Source organism: Myotis davidii, unplaced genomic scaffold (genome assembly GCF_000327345.1).
Source record: "Myotis davidii unplaced genomic scaffold, ASM32734v1 scaffold352, whole genome shotgun sequence".
Classification (NCBI taxonomy): Eukaryota; Metazoa; Chordata; class Mammalia; order Chiroptera; family Vespertilionidae; genus Myotis; species Myotis davidii.
Genome location: NW_006283633.1, coordinates 498,013 through 524,021, shown reverse-complemented (window position 1 = coordinate 524,021; position 26,009 = coordinate 498,013). Strand labels below are relative to the sequence as shown.

Sequence of the window (26,009 nt, the reverse complement as noted above, 5' to 3'; positions counted from 1 at the left end):
AACAGTTGTTCAACAAATGGTGCTGGATTAACTATAATTATATAGGCTGGGCAAAGTAGGTTTACAGTTGTGAGTATGCAAAAGTTTATTATTTTTTGTATTGTATTTTTTATATTATTTTTTGAAAGAACAGTTTATTGATATTTAGAGAGAGGAAGGGAGAGAAACACCGATTGGCTGCCTCCTGCAGGCCCCCTACTGGGGATCGAGCCTGCAACACGGGCATGTGCCCTTACCTGGAATCAAACCGAGAACGCGTCGGTCTGCAGGCCGAGGCTCTATCCACTGAGCCAAATCTGCTAGGGCAGCAATTCTTTTTTAACTTTAGATCACAGGGGTTTTTTTTTTTTTAATCACCTTTGTTGATATAATTTACATAGTATAAAATTCAATCTTCAATTGTTTTTAGTACATTCACTGTATTATGTATTCAACATTGCTACCTAATTTTAGAATATTTTCATCACCCCTAAAATAAACCCATTAGCAGAAACTCCCTTTAGGTCATAGAATTTTACCTTTTAATTAACATATTTTCTCTCTAAGGTATTAAATTTAATGATATACTTCTTTGTCACCGTATACTACTTCCAATATTGTGTTTAAGTCATTCAACTTTGTTCTTTTGTACTTACTGATTTGCTCTTATTTATAGTTTATGTTGATTTTTTTTTCCTTTGGATATTTTCAAATTTTCCTGTTAGGGAACTGACTCAACTTGTTTGCTTTGTGTTTTAGTCATTTATTTTGAGATAGATGTCATTTTCTGGATAGTAGGAATCTATCTTTTCTTAGAATCAATAATGTGCGGTCCCTTGTGACTTTGTTAAAGCTTTGGCCATCACTGCTTAATTTCCTGCACCATAACTGGAAGCCTTCATTTACTGACATTATTACTGTGTGGGAATAGAGGCTAATTTATTTCCCAGGCACTGATTTAAAACAAGCTTTAATAATAGTTCGGGTTCGTAATTATGATTTTTCCCAAACCAAAGAAAAGCAAAACAGATAAAGATAAAAGGGAGGGTCGAGGAAGGAAAAGGGTAGGGAGAATTGCATTAACATTCTATCACATGCAGGCATAGAGCACTTAATGTGTCCATTACACCTTTTAAATAAACTGTCCACAGAAGAACTTTTAGAACACATGGAAATGCTGTTTACCTTCCACCCTGTGGGAATTCATGCAGCCCAGTGTCTGGGCACTGCTGCTTTGCCCGTTGAGGGCAGGTATTGAAAACAGAAACATCATTCAGTCATTTTCATTTACGTGAGGATCTGAAATGAGTAGATCATGTTCCATCAGGAGTTTAATCAAGAATCTTCCCAAAGAAAGATGTCAGCAAGGAATTTTTACACAACCTGAAGGCCGTCCACATATTTATCTTGTTCCTTATTATTAAATCTGTCTTTGTTGTTCCAGCTTCTGTTCATTTCAAATGGCATTTTTCACTCCCTGCTTATTCATCTTCACATGATTTTGTTTTTTATGAAACTCTACTCTCTCAAGGTTTTGGGGGGTTTTTGCCAGTGTTCCTATGTGCCACATTGAATTTTTATCACAAATGTGTATACTTCACAATCTTAAATAAGCTGGAATTAGCAAGAATTCAGACACATATTATCAGTCATTTTCTGTACATTTTTCTTAAGGTTAATGATGTTTATGCCTTGAAAGTCTATTTCATTTATTTTTAGAATTTCATTATTATTAATATTTTACTCCTTAGTCTCAACTGCTTAGAATGCATAGGGAAGAAAACTATTCAATATATTACAGTAATATAAATAATAGATATGTCTTCCCTTTTTCTACTCTTAATGTACATAATTGTATTTTGTTATACTGACAGTGAGGTTTTTTTCTCTGAGATCTTTAATAATGATAATAGCTTACATTTCTAAAAAGTAGAAAATCATATCAATGGTAGGAGATAAAATTGTTTTTGTAGGTTAAGTTAATTTTTTTTGATACAGATAGTGGTAACTATCTTATTCCATTTGGCTGATTGGTTAGGATATGTTTCACTCTGAAATGTTATTAGGGCTGTGGAATTGATTATTATGTACAAAACACATATTGAGATACAAATAATACATAATATGATTTTGAGAAGTTGCATAGTTTGCCATCAACTTGCATTGCTTGTAAGAGATTCTTACTATTATTTGCTGCTGTTGCTTAATGAAATATTTTTAGCTGTACTGATATTATTATTGAGAATGTACTCAGAATAACATTTAATCACAATAATCAGACATTTACAAAATAATTTTTTTTAAATCCCATAAAGTGGACCACAGGTCTAAATCACACTATTAATAATTGGCATTCCATTTTATTTGTTTAAAGAAAAAAAAACCAAATTTATAGTTTATAGCACTTACCTTGTAATCTAAATATGTAACTGAAAGAGCAGTGGTTACTGTGATGGGTCGATTGGAAAAGGACTGGACATAGGTTCCATGGAAGGGGCATGCTAGAGAGAACTAAAGCCCGGATAATAGCCAAAGAGTTAACATATGGGCTCGAAAATTGGTTAGGGGTTTCTGAAAGATTTCGATTAGGTCATGAACATTTATAACGGATCAGAACATCCTTGAGGACTAAAAGCATAGCCGAGCTCTTAAAAACAATTGAAATCAAATTTTATGATCTGAAAAGTGTTATAAATCGTCTATTAAGTCAGATTTGTCTCCCCAGCTCACTAACTTAAGAACAGCTCTAAAAAAAGGTAGCTCTCAATGTTTCTTTATTTTCACTTCATTATCTAAGTAGCATAGTCATTTGGTAGAAAAGTGATTATTGATTTTTAAAAATACTAGATTATAGTAGTAGTCAAGAAAGATCCTAGCCAAGGAACATTGAACTTATCTACAAGCTGTATGCACAGCTTTATTTAATACATTTCACAATTTCTAAGCACTGCAAGCCACTCATAGAAAAGTATATATTCATTTGGAATATTTCTCTAAGCATATTATTATATGACGTAAAATAGTCTTATAACATTTCATTGATGTGAAACATCTACCTTGTTGATATATTATCACCGGATATCTTCGAATCTAGCTTGGCCAGTGGGAAATAGTACAGATAATGGAGAAGTATTTTTTATTGACATATATCAAGAAAATCATTCAGTATGTATGTGAGGAGTGCAGCTGCCTGTTTCTATGCTGTTTTATTAAAGGCCAACAGCATGTTTTATGTATATGTGTAATAGAGATTGAGGTCTTATTGTAACACCATTTTAGCACCTAGGAACCCTATGGATGGACATAAAAATACCATCATATATAAGAATTGTTGGTTAGGCATATTTTCTGTATTAAGAAGTTACTCATATGAGAACTGTGTCAGAGAATATCAGGACTGCCGTCTTGTTATTTACATTTAGGTATTGGCCATAAACGTTAATTTAAACCACATGGGACTATCGGAATAATTCCAACATTTACTGTTAACAAGTTTTAAGAGCACCCTATTCTTACCTTTGTAATCCACCATAAAAACGTAGGATTATTTTGCTGGAGAAATAATGAAATCCTTGTGTGTGTTTTTTAAAATAACATATGGGACACGAAGATAGCATAATCCATATTTGATGTATAGGAGCTAGTTTTGAATTCTAGGACCCAAACTGTAGCTGGACCACAAATGCTGGTCTTGACCTACTACTGATCACACCTTGTTCCTTCATCACTCTTCCAACCTTTGTTCCAGTTCATGCACTTGTTCACAAAGTTTTTCAAGGTGATGCCTGTGTGTGCTGTGAAGAAAATGACATTTAAAAAATTCTTTTAACAGCCCTAGCCAATTTGGTTCAGTGAATAGAACGTTGGCTCATGGACCAAGGGCTCCCAAATTCTATTTAGCTCAAGGGCACATACCTTAGTTGCAGGCTTCTCCCAGGCGCAGGCTCATGCAGGAGGCAACCAGTCGATGTGTTTCTCTCACATCAACGTTTCTCTCTGTCTTTCCCTCTCTCTTCAACTCTCCCTTAAAAAAAAAAAAAAAAAAAAGAAAGAAAAGTCAATGGAAAAATATCCTTGGGTGAGGATTAACAAAACTCAAGTAATTTTGCTTCAAGTATGTATCTGTCACTTTTACTCTTCTCTTCCTTCTTTCTGACCCCAATTAGCTTGATTCCCTCTTTCTCTCTCTAAATCTTGCCCAATATATGAGGTACAAATACAGAGATCTGCATCTACTATAGCCAAAAGATAATTTACTTTACACATCTTATGAACAACCTAATATAATTAAGCCTTATAAATTCATTGTCTAATACTAACCAAAAAATGGTTACTGGGTACATTTGATACTCACCAAGGATAGTGTAGTCTGTGATTTAGGGTCCTATAGAAGATGAAACAAATACCATTGTTAATTTACATTACATCAGAAAAACTGGCCATAGTCACATGTTTACTTTGATGAGTGTTTTAAACAGGCAAGAAAATACAATGTTTCAAAGCATCTTAATGGTACCATATTAAACATGCTAACTTTGAAGAAGGAATGACATTCTGTAACTAGTACCTAAAAGCATTGTAAAACAGATGTTTTGGGTGACATTTATTACATACCCCATGTATGTAAGTGGAGTAATTGACCTAACCATATTTCTAAACACAGAATCATAAATGATTTATGATAATAAAATGGTGAGATGTAGTTAACTAGTAGAAGAGAATAAACTTTAGAAATATGACTTTCTTTTTGTTTTGTTTTGAGAAATTAATTTGATTCATTATTTAATTTTTCTCCATTTTGAGTAAATATGAAGGTGGTATTTGCAGGATTAGTAATTGACATTTTTATAGATTAATCCAGATATCAACGTCTTCACCATTTAATTTGTAATGAAGTTTATTTATTTCGGAAGGAGAATAATTCTGGAAAAAATAATAATTAATCCTTGTGAATTAGCTCCATTTCTTTAGAGTGCTAAAATAATACACTTGTGTTAATGCAGTAAGAATTCATCATATATAATAATATATGCTGCTTTCATAATTTGGAAAATGCTACAAAAGTAATTTTAATGACATCTTTGTATTAGACCACATTTTTTGAAAACTTAAGGTTTATGTATATGACAAGTGCTCCTTTGAATTCTGGAATATATCTGGTATCATAAAAAATTTTCTTTTATCAATTGCTTCAAATAAACATGTTATTTCAACTTCAAGTCATCTCACTTGACATGTACTACTGTGTAAATATAAATTATAGATTATACGCATGGCTGAATTTCTTTTTAAAAATAAATAGACATCTTAAAAATTAAACAAGAATGGCCTATTAAAGTGAATTATTTAACAAATTAAATGCAACTTAGTAGATAAAGGCAAATTTCAGATAAATCCTATTCTTCAACAGCAGGTCTATCTGGCCATTTGCAAGCTGGTCTTTATTGTGCTTATTTCAGTAAGTAATTCCTCTAGTTTTCACTTTACTAATCTGGCCTTGTCTTGCCTTAACCAGTGGTTTTGCCTTGCATCCAAGTGACATTGTATGGCCTGTGCTTAAAGAACTCTATGAAGTGAGATACATGTGCCCAGGCATGTAACATACACCTCAGTGTTACATATTATGCAGGTAATATACACTTCCTTCGCACAGGGAATCATACAAACTGTTAAGGTAGTTAATAGGAAAGAGAGGAAATACAGAAAGCTTTGAGAAAGCCAGCATGTGGCCAAAAACAACAGCAGGTGTGGCCATATGGCAATCAAATTAGAAAAGGGATCCTTGCCACACTGCCTTTCGGAAGATAGTGAAGCCCGGCCAGCGCTCAGGGAAGGACGGTTTACTCAACGCATTCACAGTGTTTCATATTGCCTCGTCCGCTGCTCGATCCCAAAGGGAATTTAAACCTATCATAACAAATAGATGTTGAAGAATATTCTTAAAGGATAAAAATAATAACTCTAAAGTGATTTCACTTCCACGTTTAGAGATCACTGTGCCAAAAGCATATAAATTTCCAGATAAAGCATTTGCTAAGCTGAGACTGTCTTTTTTAAAAAAGTAAAGCATTATAATGATAACATTTAATTATTTGATTAAAATTTACAGTATTTCATATTAAGAAAACATTTAGTGAGATTATTTATAGTTTGAAATTCCCTACTGAGGCCAAGATACTCTGTAATAATGTAACTTAATTTTTTTTTCCTAAAAAGTTGTTAAATTTCAGAATAACTTTTTCAGAAGTTCTTGAAACATTTTCCTTTAGAAAGAATTGGCTAAAAATGTGTTTTAGTTCTCAGATGAGGTGTCAAAAACTTGTTCTACCTACAAAAGACAGGGTCTGTACCAGGTACAATTGACATTCATTCTTAAATGTAACATTAGCATTGTATCATGTTATAATTTCAGCAACATTCCTGGTGTGTATATGTGTGTGTTTTCTAATCTGGGGGAAGGTCCATGCCTTATGCTTTGTCCTCTATTGTTCTTATCTTGAGAGGGAAAAAAATGCTCTTTGTTGAAAACTTAGGGACCCATAAATATTCCCCCTCCTGCCTCCCCGCTGCCTGTACCCACCTTTATTAGGGTGGTAACAAACCAGCTTCTATCAGAATGAAGACAGTGTTCATATTTCAGCCTTGCATTCTCTGGTTTGTTTCTGCTCATTGGCAGCACCACACTCTTATTTTCTGTGGCCCAATTTGTTGAGCAACAGCACAACAAAAGATTACCAATTACTCAAAGAAAATAATGGCTGATAGTTTAAGTATTGATTGTTTCCCTAATAGTATTTTTTTCAATTAGGATTATTATGTCTATTTTAAATAGAGAAATTATCTGTGTAAAAACATGAACTTGTAGTCAGTTTCTTATTGGAGTGTAAATATTATACTTCTATTAAAATTAGATTACATATATTTAACTTAATAGAAGGTGGCTATATTTTATTGTTTTGAAATGGATTTTTTCAGGGAATATGGGTATTATTTATTTATTTTTTTGCTTAAACATGTAGCTTTGAACCTTTTATAAATTTAAAAGTCCAGAAAAAAATGTTTTTAAAATATATTTTTATTGATTTCAGAGTGGAAGGGAGAGGGAGAGAGAGAGAGAAACATCAGTGATGAGAGAGAATCATTGATTAAATGCTTCCTGCACAACCCCCACGGGGGATCGAGCCCGCAACCCCGGCATGTGCCCTGACCAGGAACCAAACCGTGACCCCCTGGGTTCCTAGGTTGACACTCAACCACTTAGCCATGCTGTCTGGGTCTCTATCACTCAGATGTTAAAACTATTAGAATTTTGGCACATTGCTTTCAGGAATTATTAAAATAAAACATATGGCTAAAGTCCCTTTGGTCCACTTCTATCTAATCCTCTCTACTCTCATGTGAGAGGCAACTACTAAATGAGTTTGGTTACTTTTTCCTTCTTCAATTAAAAGAATATTACATACATATATGTATCTGTCAAAAATGTATTACTTTAGGCATGTATATATACATTTCAAAGCTGTGTGATATAAATTATTCATGTTACTTTTTCACTTAAATTTAAGGACTTGAATGCATGCATATGAACATAACCAATGGACACAGATAGGGGATGGGAATGAGGGCATGTGCTGGGGGTTGGGGGCGGCCGGGGAGAGGTCAATGGGGGACAAAGGAGACTTGTGTAATACATTAAACAATAAAGAACTTAAATTTAAAAAAAATATTATTGTGACCTATCCTATTGATATAAAGAGCTCTGTCTTCCCTTTTAACTGTTTTGTAACATTGCACCATATGAATTAAAAATATTTTATTTACCTATTCCTCTATGGATGGACATTTACAAATTCCTTTCTTCATAGCTTTTCTTAGTATTCCATTATTCCTGAGATTTAAATGACATTTTTATTTAAAAAAAAATCCCAAACCCACACTATATTTACATACTTCAGACTTGCAGTTTTAGACCACTTAGCAAATCACTCTTTAATAGTTTCAACTGGAGCTATTTTATTTTTAAATCATGGCTCAAATATAGAAAAAATGGCAAAATAATTCACGATATGATTTTTAACATCAAATGTAATTTGTTCAAAATTTACATTAATCTTTCTCATAGCTAGTCACTTCCATTTTGTCTTCCTGTCATCCTGGAGAATGAAAATGTAATTTCCCAGAGGCTTTACGAATTGGGGGAGTATTAAATGTAGCTGAAATTAAGTGATTAATAATTTACTTTTGGGTCATGAATCAACTTCATGGGATGCTAAGGATCATTTGCAACCCCAGAAGCACTAGCAGTAACAATGCACTTTTGAAGATTCAAGAACTCTCAAAGGTTGGCTGCCCAACCTAATTAAACTTCAGTCTTCTGATACCAATTTTATTTCTCCTTTGTACCGAATTTCCTGAGATCTTCTTGACAGGAAAATGTCACTTTGCCTGACAGCTGATAGACAGGTTATGTAGCACCATAATTGAAGAGAAAAGGATAGCTTAAGGCTACTCGGTTTAAAGACTATGTGTATGGCTCTTTCTTTTCTTTCTTTTTTCTTTTTTTTAAGGTTTCTATGACAGACAAAAGGCCTTAGCAAATAGGCCCAGTGCCATTTTTTTCTGCTTCCTCCAGGGGTAATTATCTTACTCCATCAATAGTGCTGTCAGAAATTGGGCACGTAATTCAGCATTTAAATGAACAAGCAATGTAATATTTCCTGTCTCCCAGTGGAATGCTGTGCAGCTCACATTCTTCTCTGTCACTCGCTCACTCTTGATGTATGCCCCATACCCAGTCCTTGAATGCCTTCTCTCCCTTGTGTTTCATTGCAGATGTTGGCTCCGACTGGACACCTACTTCATTTGGAGTTTTATAGGACCAGCGACCTTGATAATCATGGTGAGAGCTCCTAATTAACTATGTGCTTTCCAGTTCAAGAAATGAAACTGTTGCTATCCCTAGACTGACTGTCTTTATTTTACATAGATTAATTTGGGGAAAGCCTGTACTTATTTGACCCCATTAACTCAAGCAATTAGACATTCATTATAGTCTACTTTTCTACTTGTAAAAGGCGTAATCAAAACCATTGCGAGAAGAAAACATGCATTTTCAAGTTTATGTACTGCTACGGTTCCTGAAGAGCCTGATCTAACATAATCCATTTGGTTTTGTAGATTTTGAATAGTGCTGACTTTAAGTTTGACCAACGTTACATCTCCATTCATTTTCATTTAGATAATTTGAATTATGAATGGAACCAGAAATTAGGAAGTGGCAAAATATCTTACTATTCCTTACAGTTCTTTTTTTAAATATATAAATCTTGAAAACTTTAGAATTTAAAATGCTTTTATATAAAAATGCCACAAACAAGCATTCCACGGTCATACCTTCTCTTTTTTATTTTAGATGCATAATATCTTGATTTCAAATAGAAATTATTTCACCTCAGTTAGATATAATTGTTAGAATCATTTACAAACTTAACACTTTAAAATAAAAAGTTGCAATCTGTTTCTTGAAAAAATAGCCTTTTGACTTTTAATAAAGTCTCAGTCTACAACTCATTTTCTGAAATCTTTTGGGCCAGGTATATTTTGAAATTCAGACATTTTTTCAAACGTTATTAAGGTTATATGGTACCTGTATTGCATATTATATATTATCCCTAGTGGGAAATAAGCAGTTGCCCCAAAGAAACATAGCATCCAGTACTCACAGTAGGGAGTAGGCAAGACTCTGAAACCAAACAGTGGTAATACAGCAGAAAAAAATGTATAGGAAAACTAAGATCAAATAGAATAAAGATATGAAGATCCTTATGTCCATTCACATCAGGTTCTGCCACCAAATGGGTTCTGTTGGGGCTAGGCTTTTTGGTTACCCAATGAATTTTTTAAACTTTTACTTTCCAGACTCTTTGAATTCAATAAAAGATCATAACCCCGTATTATTCAGAAAAGAACTTCTTAGAGGTGGGGCTTAGAATTGGATTTTCCTAGTCCCACCAATCCCAAGTTCTGAAATATATAAACAAATCAGGTGATCAAGGACAATTTGGCATGTGGTTTTCTATACAGTTTATGTATATATGATATATAGAATTTACACCGGAGCTTTTTGTTTTGTATTGTTTTAAATCATATGCTCTCTCTGGCTCCAGTAATAGAACACCCTCATTGGAGGTTCCCACTACCTTAAGCCTAGTTGGCTTATATCAGAATTTAACCAGAATTTTCTTTTTTTTTTTTTTAATCTGGTGGTTCAAAAACAGATCAATTTTAGTATTTGTGTGTACTTGGCATAACAGTGCTTTGTACCTCCTTGGTATTCCAATCCCCAAACTGGCTTCTTGCCTTTACTAAAAGACTAAGCAATCATCTACGATCCAATTCCTTTAAAGGTGTAGTGAGAGCTAATTTCCCAGAGCAACTCATCTGTTATTTTGAATAGACGTACTTCTTTTCTAGTCCAGTTGTGCTACATAACAGTACCTTTTACATTCCAGCTTAATGTAATCTTCCTTGGGATTGCTTTATATAAAATGTTTCATCATACTGCCATTCTGAAACCTGAATCGGGCTGTCTTGATAATATCAAGTAAGTGATTTTTCTCTTCGTTTCTTTAGGCTGCCTTACTTTGGTACACTAAACTCCCCTTGCTTTTAATTGCACTGAAATCTTACGACAAAATGATGAAAATCAGTGTGTTGTTTTTGCTGAATAAGATCATTTATTGACTATTAAGGTAACTTGATCTGCCTGAAAATGAATATAATGAAGCTCTGTCTTCAAAGAAACTATCCCACCACCACCGCCACCCCCAAGCTCTGATTTACAACATAAGATTTCAATATATACATTTATTTATTTTGTTCTGAAGGCAACTATGAGGTTTCTGGATCCAGGCAGACTATTATTTCACTTAGAGCAATAAGCACATCCCTTCTTAGCATTCCATGCCCCCTTCAGAGCAACGTGAAGAGAGGCAGATGGTGGCCTCTGCCAGTAGCAGAAGGGAGATCCTACCCCATGGAGAAGAGCCCCTGGTTAGCAACCTGGGCATTTACTTAGGAGCTGTTAGACAGATGCTCTCCTCCTCTCCTGAGAGAGGAAGAGAAACCTCAGCTTCCTAATGTATAACCCTTTGGAATATAAATCTATGGCCTGGGCTTAAACACCCCCCCTCCCCCATCCATTGAAATGTTAACGTCTTTACTTCCTGGGAGGTAGATCCTTCCAGATGCCTCTCACTATCTGTTCAGTCACTCAGTCATCTTTTAACTTCCCAGGTTTGACTTTTAACCCAAATTCCACTTGTCTGTGTTCAGAAAACCCTAGACATGCAAAGATAGGAAAATATTCCCGGTACTTTTCACACTAGTAATACTTCCTTTATATAAAGAAGCAGCTTTACATTTTCTGAAAAGAAATGTGGTTTCTCTGTATAACCAAAAAAGGTATCTTGTTCCTTTAGAGTCTATGACATTTGAGAAAGACAGGAATGTTAGATGTACTTTAGTCATTAATATATATGACGTATTAAATTGCGTTTGTATATAATTTGCCTATATGTTCACTTGGTTAAATGTTTATATTTAAATGAATCTACTTTCAGAGGTTTCCTGAGGTTACTAGTAATGTTCATGTGCTACCAACATTCTCCTGGAACTACCTCAGCTAGCAACTGTGTCACCCATTCTCCATCTTCCTACATTGAGTGCCTGACCATAGTTCCTTGCCCATAGTAGATCCTCACTGAATTTTTACAGAATAAATGAACACTTGAAAGACTTTAGTGACAAAGGTCTATTGACATTAAATGGTTACTTTTGTTGAAGCAATAATCTGCCTAAATTAGTTGAAAAGGATAGCTAAATAATTAGAAGATCATAATATATACCAGAGCAAACTAGGAATTATCTACTGTAAGCAATAGTCTTATGTAAGTCTTAATATTACTTAGCTGAGATAACAGTCATTATGTTGTTGATTTATGTACAATTAGACTACCCTTCTAAAATGTAGTGTTAATTCCTTGAACTATTTGAACCTGATAAAATTGAATTTGGGTAAATTAAATAAAATATGTTTTCTTTATCACATCATACTTTTACTCACCTTAGTATAAATTACAACATCTTTAATCTGTTATTCTGTAGAAGAAAACAATATACTAGTAATACTTTATCTTTTATTATTTTTTAAAAGTATTACCATAAAAAAAACCAAAAAATGCATTGATATTTATGTAATAGCTTTTAACAGGTTAAAAATCAGTAAAAGGTCATGTACTTAGAATAATCACATATTTTTTATAGATCAGTTTGTTCTCTCATTATTCACATGTGTTCCTTTAGGTAAAATATGGATCACATCTTTATGATATTACTCTTTAAAAAAATAAAAGTAAAGGGAAGAATTACATTTAATGGCACTGATGGCATCAAGATTTATATTGCTAAGTAAAGCCTTAAATAAGAATACCTCGATTAGAATTCTATCCAAACTGTGTCATACTTTGGAAAGTTTATTTAACCTTCCCGAGCCTTCCTGTCCTATTTAAAATGGGCCTCATAATGAAGCATACCCAAACATCACATGAGCCGAGGAATATAAACAGCCTTTGATGATGCCTTTTTAAAAGTCAATAAAGCAAAAAGAAATTGGGTAGCTTGTTAGAAAGGCTATGGCAGGTGGTTTTAAGATGGAAGAAACATCAACACGGATATGCTAATGGGAAAGAACAAAGAACTGAGTGGTCTGAAATATAAGAAAGCGGATTGTTGTTAGAGTTGTGACGTGAGGAATTGTAGGGCATGGGAACTGGGACCGTGGTCCCGCAGTGCGGCTGCATTAGATTTCATGAGGACATGGGGCCAGAGTTACTGAAGACAGGGAAGAGGACCCTTTCCGCTGAGACTGGATGAACTAGGTAATAAGTGTGATGTCGACCTGTGGTGGGACCAGCGAAGGGCAGTACATTGAGGGATTTCTGGCTGTTCTCCTCTATGAAGTAGGAAAGATGGTCATCTGCAGGATATAAGGGACTATGGAAGAGAGATAAGAAGAAAATATTTCTTTGAACTTTCCAGAAGCTAAAGGATATTTCATTTTTATTTAAAATATATTAACTATTTAAGAATTGCTTATAAAGAAATCAGCAGGGCATAATTAAATACGGAAAAGGTAGAAGAGTTTAAGAAAAGTAATAATGATTTTGAACATTAAGCAAAACGCAAAATCTGGAAATGGATTTTTTTTAAAAAAGTAAGGATTTATATTTGTAAATGGTATGTTTGATGTGAGACTATTTATTTTAAAGGTATAAATAAACATTATTCATCTGAAAAGTATTTTTTTAGTACATGGGTGATAGCATAAAAGTTAATAATGTTTACTTGCTTTTTTGTTTTTGTAATTTTATTAAGTGATGAATAAGATCATTTTGTTTAGTTTATTAAGAGCAAAGTATACCTATTAGGCCTTGTCAAAGTTGTTATCTTTCTAAAACAATTCCTTCATTTATCAACTCTTTATTGCTTTTACTATACATGTTATTTCACACCTAGATATTGTCGCCTTTACCTAATTCACTGCCAACATTTCCTTTTAGGACACCATCAACTTCTACAGAGCCACTGCTCTAGTCGCCTAACTTCTTTCCCCATATTGTTTCTTGCCCCTGCCTTGATCAGCTAGAGTGATTTCTTGAAAAGTTTAAATCTTACCATGCAACTTTCTTGGGTAAAACTCTTCAATGGCCTCCTGTTATTTTTACATGAAAGTCCAGACCCTCCACCATGGCCCACTAAGCGTTCCCTGTCTGGTTGCCCCTTTCTTTCTTCAGCTGCTTTTTAAGCCGCGTGCCCCTCTGGCCATTCTAGATGTGTTCTCTTTGGCTTCAGGTTTTATCCCTGGTGTGTTTCTCCAAATGTTCTCTTCCCAAACACTGTGCCTTGCTGACTTCAATTTACCTTAATTTAATTATCATTTTAAAAACTAATTTAATTACTTTTTAATTCTAAATTTACTTCACTGTCATCATAATAAACGCATTTTGATGTTAAGTATAGAACATTTATTTGGCATGCTCATTACTATACTAAAACTATACTCTGGAAAAAATTAATAAACAAATAGAGTGAATTATGTAATGTGATTAAAAAGGAAATGAGGTATGCCAATTTTCTAATTTCACTAAAAAAGTAATTAAGATTAAACAATACATTTCTACTTGATGTTTGTTTATTTGTCCTTTGTCTTTTTTTTTTAATTAAACTAGGTCATTATATTTGGAAGAATAAAATAATTCCAATCATTTGTATTTTTGGTTCAATTTCCAACTAGTTGAAATTGGAGCTTAGAGTAATCATAGCAAAAATCTAACTTAATTTTGAAAATCTATATGTACATATAAATAAAACAATGACTGACTTGTTATCAAAATGAACTGATAGTATCACTGAAGTGTTGCGATATATAAACTTTAATTCTTGAGGAGCATTTAGGGCATTCTTGAAATTAACCTTCAAAATAAAAATTGATGTTTCTGTAGTTATCAACTACATCTACTCTTGGAAAATGTATCTAATAATATCACAAGTGTTTTCGAAGAATAAAAAAATAATAATAAAGGTTTTTAGAGCTAAGAAAGAAAATTGGTGCCTGTATGGAGGGACAAGGACTCTACTAGACCTGCCTTCTCTGTACCTCTCCCTTTGCTTTTTCCCATGGACTGACTTCTGTGTCCCGACGTCGGATTGTGGCCCGGTCATGTTTTCCTTTGATTTCAGGTCTCCCCTCCTAACTTAGGTTTTACCTGAGCGATGGGTCAGCAAACACATTGTCACATGATTGAAAGAAACACCTTTCACTTTCCTTCTTTCTTCCCTGGGCTCTTATTTGCTAAAGGAAGACATTAGAGAGAGGGAATAACTTTAGTGTCAGACACACTTGGGTTTGAATTTCTGTTCAGTTTTGTAATGATTATATGACCTTGCAAGTACATCATGGCTCGCAGTCTCAGTATCTCTTCTGAATTGGGAATAATTGTATCTACTAATTAGAGTTTTGCAATAATTAAATATGATCATATGTGTAAAGCATACAGCATGCAATCTAGTGCCTGGATAGGATGGTTTCATTATTTTTAACCACTCTATGTGGAAATATATTGCTCGCTGCCTTTGCTCTTTGTGCTTTGCATCATGAAATTTGTTCAACTCCTTATCAAAATCCCATTAAAATTTGACTGGCTCTGCTTACCATATGGCATCATTAAGAATATGCATGACATGAATCTTTTTTTTATTAAAGCCAAATGTATGGTATTATGAAAAATTGGCTCCAGGCATGAAATACTCACTTGATTAATAAATAGCAAGTTCTGTAGTTAGTTATGAAGAAAAAAAAAGAAAAAGAAGTGTCCTCGATGAACTTGGATACCTACAGGATGAAAAGAGTTCTGAATGGCTTCTGAATACCTTCAGGAATGAATAGGAAATGTTTCAGCTTACCAGTGTCCATAATAACTTGTTCTGTTTCTCTGGAAGCTAAGTTTTATTTTGAGGACTGTGTCTAAATATTGGTAGAAATAGTTAAGTCAGAATTCCATTCAGCTTGACTAGTATTACATTAGTCCCTTACAAAGTTAAGGGTGGTAGGGTTTTAAATATGAAGGCAGAAAAGCGCATTGACATAATCTTGAAAACTGCAACACTCTCCCAAGAATATTTTAATATTTGTACTTTATATGAATGTGATTATAATTGTACATTATATATCATATATAATACTTATTATAATATCTTAATATATAGCCTGCTTTTCACAATGTATCATCTTTATACTGCAGTCAGAGTAATCCTATATAATAAAGATATAGTATGCAAATGGTCGTTACGCCATGAAGCCTAACAACTGACCGCATCACGACCGGATCAGTAGGAGGGTGGAGCAGCGAGCTACAAGCGGACAGAGGAGAGCTACAGGAGGGGGCAGGGCAGCAAGCTATGAGGTGAGGCGGGGGGAGCTGCAGGAGGGCAGCAGCGAGCTACTGGCACACAGGGATTCATGCGCAGGGCTACTAGTATCCTAATAATAGTGTGAACCTTTGTGAGAAAAATACATCTAGTCCTAAGTTGTATTTAATAAAAATATTCATCCACTTCAAAATTTCCTAGATTAATTTTGACAAAAATATTTTAATACTGTCTTGGGTTTTTTTCAAAATATTAGCTAATAATATAAAACTTTGAAATATTAATTTCCATTTTTAAAAGGAAGTTCAATATAGTCTGTATAACCCATGCAGAGTTTTAAAAATATAGCTTACATTTCAATTCAATTGATTATATAATAGTTTACCTCTCATCACCAAAACTCTAAATTCAAATGAAAATTTCACAGATTTCAAATTAATTTATATACTATAGGCTTTGTGCACTGAAGGGGTCCCTCAGCCTGGCCTGCACCCTCTCTCAGTCCAGGACCCCTTGGAGGATGTCTGCCTACCAGCTTAGGCCTGATCCCAGGCCTAAGACATCCCTCTCATAGTCAGACATCCCTCTCACAGTTTGGAGCTCTCACAGTCCAGGACCCATCGGTCCTTACCACCTGCCTGCAGCAGACACGGGAGAGGCTCCCGCCACCACTGTTGTGCTTGCCAGCTGAGAGCCTGGCTATTGGCTGAATGCCACTCCCCCTGTGAGAGAGCACTGACCACCAGGGGGCAGCACCTGCATTGAGCGTCTGCCCCCTGGTGATCAATGTGCATCATAGTGACTGGTCATTCTGCTGTTCGGTCGATTTGCATATTAGGGTTTTATTATATAGGATAGATAAAATAATCCTACATAATAAAAGGGTAATATGCAAAAGGACCGAACAGCAGAACGACCGGTCGTTATGATGCCCACTGACCACCAGGAGGCAGATGCTCAATGAAAGAGCTGCCTCCTGGTGGTCAGTGCACTCCTACAGGGGGAGCGCTGTTCAGCCACAAACCAGGCTCACAGTTGGCAAGCACAGCGACCTGTTTCCAGCGCAGGGCCACGGATGTCCGACTGACGGCTTAGGCCCGCTCAGTCAGACATCCTCTGAGAGTTCCCGGATTGCGGAAGGACACAGGCCAGGCTGAGGGACCCCCCCTCCCCTAAGTGCACGAATGTCGTGAACCGGGCTTCTAGTGTTTAATAATGAAAATGAATATTATCTGTCTGTTATCTCACTTTCTCCAGTCTTCTTCCCTTTCCTTGGTCTGTGGGTAAATATCACTGGAAATATGCCATAGCTTTTATCATAAATGATCCAGGTGTATTTGAAGTGTAATACAATCCAGACAGCACTTTTTGAAGCTCTGTGTGTTGTTATGACATCATTATGTTTGCTTCAAACAAGTTAAGCTCTTTTTTAGGTAATAGTCCTATGCTGATTAACTTAATTTCAACATTTAAGAATCATTTTATTTGGAAGATAAATTCTAGTTATTGATTCACAAATCTGAGAATTCTGCAAGTTTTGTTACAAATTTCATTGTATCATGCTATTTAGTTTGTAGCTCTAAGTTTTCTGAAATATAAAAGGGGTGATCTCTTTTTTTTTAGGCTTGTTCTTTAAAATGCATCCAAATCCTCATATAACCTTTCTAGAAACCAGGTGTTTTATGTATCACTGTATTCAATGTACTTCACACAGTAGGAAATGACATTGGAAAAACAAGTTAGAAGGATGACTCACAGCACACTGGAATTGTTGTGCATTGTACCTTAAGATCAAATAATTGTTTTACTTTTCACAACATAATTAGGTTTATATCAGGTTTAGGAGAATCAATTTTCATCTAAGATTGAGAAAGGCTAAAACAATACCTGCAGGAAAAATAATTTTTCTTTATAATAAAACCAAAACAAACCAGCAGCTCCTTCATTCTATATATGTGGCTTGGACTCAGATGTCCTTATATTCTACAGAAAATGCACATTCAGACTTTGGGAAAGCTTGATAATCAGAACTTTTTATGAAGCCAACATTTCTTAAGTATTTGTACACACAACAGCAGAATTAACCTAAATTAACTATTCATAAGACTCTAGTTTTTTCCCCCAAAATGGTTATGTGCCAATTTTTATGAGTGGAAGAAATATGAGGATAATTTTAAATAAATAAGATTTATGTTTCTTATAGTTTACATATTTTATTTAATTTTAAAACTTATTTTTATTGATTTCAGAGAGGAAGGGAGTGAGAAATAGAAACAACAGTGATAAGAGAAAGTCATTGCTCAGCTGCCTCCTTCATGTCCCCCACTGGGGACCAAGCCTGCAACCTGGGCATGTGCCCTGGACTGGAATTGAACTCAGGACCCTTCAGTCTCCAGGCCATTGCTCTTTCCACTGAGCCAAACCAGCTAGGGGTTAATTTTTAATTAATAAGTTTTGATATTATTTTTATCCTTTAATTATTCAATAATTTATTTAATAAATGAGTAGTGCTAACATTTTGTATATATTTTCAAAGTAGAACATACAGAATTAGCTAATTTATTTTACATAGACTATGAGAGAAAGGGGTGGAGTTCAATTCCAAGATTTTGGGCTTGGAGTACTGGCCTGCCCCCTCTCACAGTCCAGGAGCCCTCAGGGGTGGGAGGCAACACGGTGATCAGGGGAAGGTGACCTGCCATCACACCTCTGCTGCTGGCAGCACAAGCCTCAGCCAGCCCTGGTTACCTGAGCCTCGGGTGGCCCTGGGCAACTGGGAAACTGCCATCCAAGGCTTGTCTGCGCCTTGGGCCGGCCCTAGGTGGCTGGGCAGCCGCCATCCAAGCCTTGCCTGCACTGCAAGCCAGCCCTGGGCGGCTGGGTGGCTGAGGAGACTGGGGGTCTACAGCCTTGCCACATGCCGCCTGCTGCCCAGTGGGGCTGAGGGGACTGGGCACTGCTATCTTTGAGAGTGTGGCAGTCAATTAACATATTCCCTCCTTATTGGCTGTGGGTACTGACATCTTTGAGGGTGGGTCATCAATTAGCATATTCCCTCTTTATTAGATAGGATTATTTTCTTTACCTCATATTAAAATTGGTGAAAGCATGTAAGTCATAGTTACTTTGCCTAAAAGACTATGTATTAAATCATTGAACTTGTAATTAAAAAGTGCAGACAGTAGAGTGGAATGTTAGGTGTCTTGAGCTGCTCAATCCAAACTTGAAAATTTCCCTAATCTAATTTTCTCTTTGCTGAGTACCAATTGTTGGTTTTTCCCACTACACATAATTATGAATTTTTAAAAGGTCTGTCATCAAAGGCCATGTTATTTTATAAATGTGCTATTTCAGTATATGTTCTAGAATCATGTGGAAAGTTGAGATTTTAAATGACACTTCAATGTGCCAACACAAAACTCCTCGGAATTCTGGAACTGAGATTGATAGTCTAAGGTTATAATTTAAAACTTTTTAATTATGTGATTAAGTAAACAAGCCATGAGCATAAAAAGTAAAAATTTATCTGCACTAGAATTGACATTAATTGATATTAATATATTACATATACCAAAATGTAACAGTTAAAAAATGGCATATTTCTCTGTCCTAGTCATTGTCAATGCAGTTCTCTGATTTTTCTGCCCTCTTTGAATTTATCACATCTTGTTCCATTAGCTATAGAAAGTTTCTAAAATTGCCAGATATGTCATAATGCAATATAATGAAATAGCAAACATGCAACATCGCAGTGAATACTCACAAGAGCTCTTCTAGTAAAATTATTATGCCCATTTGTTTCTACTAGATTTTCTGTCTTTTCTGAATGTTTCCATTTTTTTTTTTTCTGTTAGCTTTCCTGTACTTTTTTTCCCTTTTACTTGTTGATAAACAATTTGAATGCTTTGGCCATTGCATACATCATCTCTCAGAGTGTCATATTTCTGTTAATTTTTTCTTTGTTAAAGGGAAATATATGAATTTAAATCATCAACATTTCCCTTTATGGTATATGCTTTTGAGGTCTTTTAACAATCCTTTTAAACTAGGAGTGAAAAAAATTTTTTCCCTTTATTTCATTTTATTTCTAACTAGAGGCCTGGTGCATGAAATTCGTGCACTGGGGAGGTGGGGGGGGGGCAGTGGCAGTCCCTCAGCCCGGCCTGCACCCTCTCCAATCCAGGACCCCTCGGGGGATGTCTGACTGCCAGTTGAAACCCGATCCGGCAGTCACACATCCCTCTTACAATTCAGGACTGCTGGCTCCTACGGTTCACCTGCCTGCCTGCCTGATCGCCCCTAACCACCTCTGCCTGCCAGCCTGATTACCCCCTAACTGCTCCCCCCTACTGGCATGATCACCCCTAACTACCTCTGCCTCAGCCCCTGCCACCATGGCTTTGTCCAGAGGGATGTCCAGAAGATGTCCAGTCTAATTAGCATATTACCATTTTATTAGTATAGATAGTTTCTTTTATTTGTCTTAGAGTTTTACAATTCAAGAACTTTAATCTCTTTGGAGGACATTTTGTTTTCTTTATATAATGAGACAAATTTCCAACATCATTTCCTAAATAATTTTTTTTCTCCAGAACTGTGCTGCCCTCTATGGAATTGCTATCCTCTATGGAATTTGTTTATGCACACTCTCTTCTATTCCATGGACATAGACTTTATTCCTCTACTATTACCACATTATCACCAGAATATGTTTGATATTTGGTAGAATAAGTCCTTCCATTTAGATTGTCTTTCAAAATTGCTTTATACTCATGGACTTTTACTATTCTTTCACATACATTTCAGAATCAGTTGTTAAAGTTCTTCTGATATATTTCTTACCATTATGGGATAAATATTAATCCTGATATTTATGTACCATTCTATGATGCTATTTAGCAGCTTATATAGGATTTTTATTAAGTTCTTAAGTAAAACATTCTTATATTTTATTTTTATTCCTTAAACTATACTTATCTAGTAATCTCTTAAATTGTTTTTTTTTCTTTTCTATTTAGTTTTAACCTATATGAGGAAAGGATTGTTACTTGAATATTAAAAAGCATATTGTAAAATGTATTGAGGCTGGGGACTTTGGTAGGATGTAGCAGCAGACAGATATGTATGCATATTTTATTATTGATTTGTAATTTAATTTCACTCATCAGAGTATACATTCTGATTGATGCTGATTTTTAGTACTTTATTGAGGTTGCCCTTTGGCCTAAAATGTGACTAATTTAAGATTTGCTATTTTGCTATTTAAAGCTTTGTTTGTTTGTTTTCTATTAACCCGCACTTGAGGATATTTTTCCCATTGCTTTTTGCACCATCTATGCTTTTGTGCTCCATCTATGCCAGCGTTTCTCAACCTGTGGGTCGCGATCCCTTTGGGGGTCGAACGACCCTTTCACAGGGGTCGCCTAAGACCATCGGGAAACACATATATAATTACATATTGCTTTTGTGATTAATCACTATGCTTTAATTATGTTCAATTTGTAACAATGAAAATACATCCTGCATATCAGATATTTACATTACGATTCATAACAGTAGCAAAATTTCAGTTATGAAGTAGCAATTAAAATAATTTTATGGTTGGGGGTCACCACAACATGAGGAACTGTATTAAAGGATCACGGCATTAGGAAGGTTAAGAACCACTGATCTATGCAGAAGACTTCTTTACAGTGGACTTTCGCTGTTCATCTGAATGATAGATTCAAGAATTCAGAGTTCTCTTCAATAGCTCTTACTAATTAATGATAACCTACAGGTTATAGACTAACCTTTTCTTAGTTCCATTGAACCCTAAAAAGACGCTAGTGAGATTACTTTATTCATTGTGGAGGCGAGTAAACTAAGGCTTGTGAAGGTTGAGTTATTTATCCAAAATTAAATGAAACATGTCTGCTTCCAATTGTGTTTCAGGCCTTTCTTGGTTCCATCTATTGGAATCTTTAGTAAGTAATGACATGTTTTAAATACTCAGTCATGTTCTTTCATGTTTTAGTTATTCTTATAAGTAGTTATAATAAGGTGTTTATTCACAGATGGGGTATGATGAATGTTTTTGTTACAAGTTGTGGAAACGAGAGGTGATGATACCATATGGTATGAGAAAGTTTTAACAGCAGTTCAACCTGTCAAAGCACATTCAGCAAAAATACAAAAAAAAGTTATTAACTTCCTGACTTATTTTTCTTAATGTAAAAGTTTGTGCATCTTCTAAGTTGAAAAAATAAATCATGAAAGAATGTAATATATTTGTTAAAGTACATCAACTCTCTGCATTCCACTGACCCCATTTTATCAGCCCTGTATCATGTGTTCTAAAGTGTCAGTGAATTCTGAGACTTGATATAAGTCTATAAAATATTGGCCTGTTAATAATGAGCTAGGAATTATTGTGACTCTGATTATAAGTACTAATAAGTAAATATGTCAATATGTTGATAATATTTTATAGATTTTGAAATGTTGACTAAAGTCACAGTTTTTTTTTATCATAAGACAATTTTTGAAAAGAAATACAACTTTTTTCTTCATATAGATATATTGCCAATTATTTCATATTTTTATTCAAGGTTTCAAATGTTCAAAAACTCATAAGAAAAAATATTAACGAAGTTCAATATTAGGACATTTACCTCTTAACGAATTTTAATGAACTGTTACTATATGATTTGATGTCTTCTTTCCCCCCTTACTTTATGGTCAAATGATTACATTTAGAAAAACATTGCAGTAACTTAGTGGGCTTTTTGACACTCAGGATACACTGTGTTCATGAATTAAATTTAGATTTTTCATGTAATCCAGAAAAACCTGGGTTTCTAATTTAATGTTCATTGGGAATCTGGGTATACCTCATTTCATTTGAGAATGTAAAAATTCATAGCATTTACTAAACTTAAAGAAATCTTACAATGAAACATTATATAATCTGAGGCTTTTTAAATGTAAATATTAAAGATCATTTGAGAAAGAGGCAGTGACTCATTCTTCCTCTTTGGACTTCTATCTGATATATGGATTTCCAACACACTTAAAAGGAAACCTAATTATAGGGTGTTTGTATTTTTCCCCATAGTCCCTTTTTTAAGGTCAGAAGACCAATATACAACATAAATTATAATAGCAAATATTTCTATAGTACTTTTGCATATTAAATTTGTGTGTATTTGCTTATTTTTGTGTATATTCAATAAAGGTGCAAGCCGTTTTACTGAATATACACAACAGCTCTATGAAGAAAGTTCTGTATTTATCCTCATTTCACAAAGGAGGCATCAGAGGCTCAGAGCGGTTAAATAATTATCCCAAGGTTGCAGAGTTAGTAAAACACTCAGCTGGCATTAACGCTCAGACAAGCTGATTCAGAAGTCCATGAATCCAGTCACTGTGATAAACTACTTTTCAGATATTAATATTAATCATCATAAAGTGATATTATTTGCTTGCAACATCAGATTCTAAAATTGTATATCTTATTTTCATGAAACCTACCAATTCATTTTATAATGTATGGAGGTACTAAATTATAATAAGTTTGTAGCTGTCTACATACAGTATATTAACTGATTATTCATTCTTATAATTGATACCTCTTTATATATAAATTAGTTCTTTATCCATATTTTTGAGTCATAAAAACTTGCATAACTTTGAGTTGTGGATATAATATAATTAAAGTTTTACCAGTCATTGATTTAGTATTTATTGATTCTGATTTATTATACTCAATTCTGCCCAATTTCAGATATCCAGTTCATCAGCAGTGTGAAATCTGTGATTAAAAATTTAATATTGGTGTGTGCTCTCAAATCTGTAATATTATTATCAGGACATTGAGGCATTGGAATGAGAATGTTTGTAATATATTTTGTCATTTTTATTTATTTGCTTCATTTTATTCTCTTAATAAATTTCATATGAACAAAATGTATCAATATATAGCTTTTAGTAGTAATATTTAATATCAATAAAATCCAGAGTTGAAATATAATCATCTTCTCTGTTTATAACTTTTACATTAATGTTACGACTTCCATATTTTTCTAAGAATTTTTAATATATTTAATATTTAGTGATTTAAGCATATGACCATAGTGAAACATAATTCACATTTTCTTCAGCAATGCTGAATTATATTCCAAATGACTTTTTCTTTTAATCTTCTTATAGAGGCTAAAAAGGAGAAAGGGTGGAAATTAATCATGTAATTTTAGGGTGGTATAGTCCCAGTAATATAAAACGCATTTGAAAGAAATATAAAGCAGTCAGGATTTCTATCATGTTGCTAATTGAACATTTTCCTCCCAGTGAGGGGCAAACATAAAATGTTTAGATTTTTTCTTTGATCACTACTCCTATAGCTGTATTATCTTAAATATCTCTTAACCACTGGGCAGCAAATTTCTTAATACTACCTTAGATGTTGCTACTTTGCCAGTCTATTCTGATTTGTAAATGCCTGACCAATTTGAAACTTGAATAACATCCATTAAAACACCCTTTCTCCATTGCCTGCTGAAATTTGTGGCTAGAGGATTAGTGTAAGTAAGGTGTTTCTTTCCTTCCTCTTTCTTCTGTTTCAGATATTCTGTGACCTTTGCAGTACGAAGGGACCTTGTCTTTACTCTCCCAGACCCCTGGGTAGTATGGCAAAGCAAGGTCTCAGAGATAACTTCTAAGTGAAGTCTATTAACTTGAGTTGCTTCTGACTCCTTTTAGGATATGGTTAACGGAATCCTCTTAGTCCTCAGGTTGGGAGGCTCATTATTGATTGAGGGGCAATAGGGAAATCCCCCTCAACATACAGATACATAAGTATTTATTGCCTTTCTTCCTTCTTTGAAGAATAAAGAATAATTTTATCTTGAGAAGCTCACCCATATTACCTTTATCATTCTTTTTTTTCTTTATTGATTAAGGTATTACATACCAGTATGTGTCCTTATCCCCCCCCCAATGCCTCCCACCACCCTCACTCATGCCCTCACCTACCTGTTGTCTGTGTCCATTGGTTAGGCTTCTTTGCATCCATGCAAGTCCTTTGGTTGATCTCTCCCCCTTACCCTCACCCTTCCTTACCTTCCCTCTAAGGTTTGACAGTCTGATTGATTCTTCTCTGTCTCTGGATCTGTTTTTGTTCATCAGTTTATGTCGTTCATTATGTTCCACAAATAAGTGAGATCATGTGTTATTTATCTTTCTCTGACTGGCATGTTTCGCTTAGCATAATGCTTTCCAGTTCCATCCATGCTGTTGCAAATGGTAAGAATTCCTTCCTTTTTTTTTTTTTTTTTACCTCAGTGTAGTATCCCATTGTGTGGATGTACCATAGTTTTTTAATCCACTCATCTGCTGATGGACCTATATCATTCTTACCCATACCAAATTCAAGTGAAATGTCTTTATCCCTTTGATATAATTCGTTTTATACCAGGAAAAGTAAATTCAGCTGCACAGTGAACCTGGAAATATTGGTACACTAATTGATATATATCATGATATCTCTCTTTCTTGCTCCTCAACAAACCTGTTAGCTAATTCCCCAGCAATTCCAGAGGACCCAAGAGTGTATTAATCTTGAATTGATGGGATCAACAAATCTTGAACCAGAAGCCATTCATTTTCCTTCACCTGTTGTGACTCATCAGTGGCCAGATCTTTTGGCTTGAGGATTAAATATGCAAATATGCTTCTCATCACCTCATCTTTCTTCACACCAAACCTTACCCATCTCACTTTTCTTTTTACCCACTTATTATTTTTACCCATGTAGCTATTCTATCTAGATATAATAGAAGGAAATATAATAAAAAAGTTTTAAGCGACTTAAAATAACATATCTCCTTTATAATAAACTAGAGGCCCGGTGCACAAAAATTTGTGCACTCAGGGGGGAGGGGGAGGTCCCTCAGCCCGGCCTGTGCCCTCTCACAGTCTGGGACCCCTCGGGAGATAACGACCTGCTGGCTTAGGCCTGCTCCCGGGTGGCAGAGGGCAGGCCCAATCCCTAGGTGCAGCCCCTG

The 26,009-nt window shown here is 34.8% G+C and overlaps 1 protein-coding gene across 1 annotated transcript in view; it reads left to right on the top strand.

The window, feature by feature from the left end:
- Positions 1-26,009, top strand: part of ADGRL3 (adhesion G protein-coupled receptor L3) — a 323,628-nt gene that overhangs the window by 247,992 nt on the left and 49,627 nt on the right. Inside the window, exons 14-15 of the mRNA XM_015565616.1 lie at positions 8,812-8,878; positions 10,491-10,582. Coding sequence (XP_015421102.1) covers positions 8,812-8,878; positions 10,491-10,582 — 159 coding nt within the window. The remainder of the gene's footprint in view (positions 1-8,811; positions 8,879-10,490; positions 10,583-26,009) is intronic.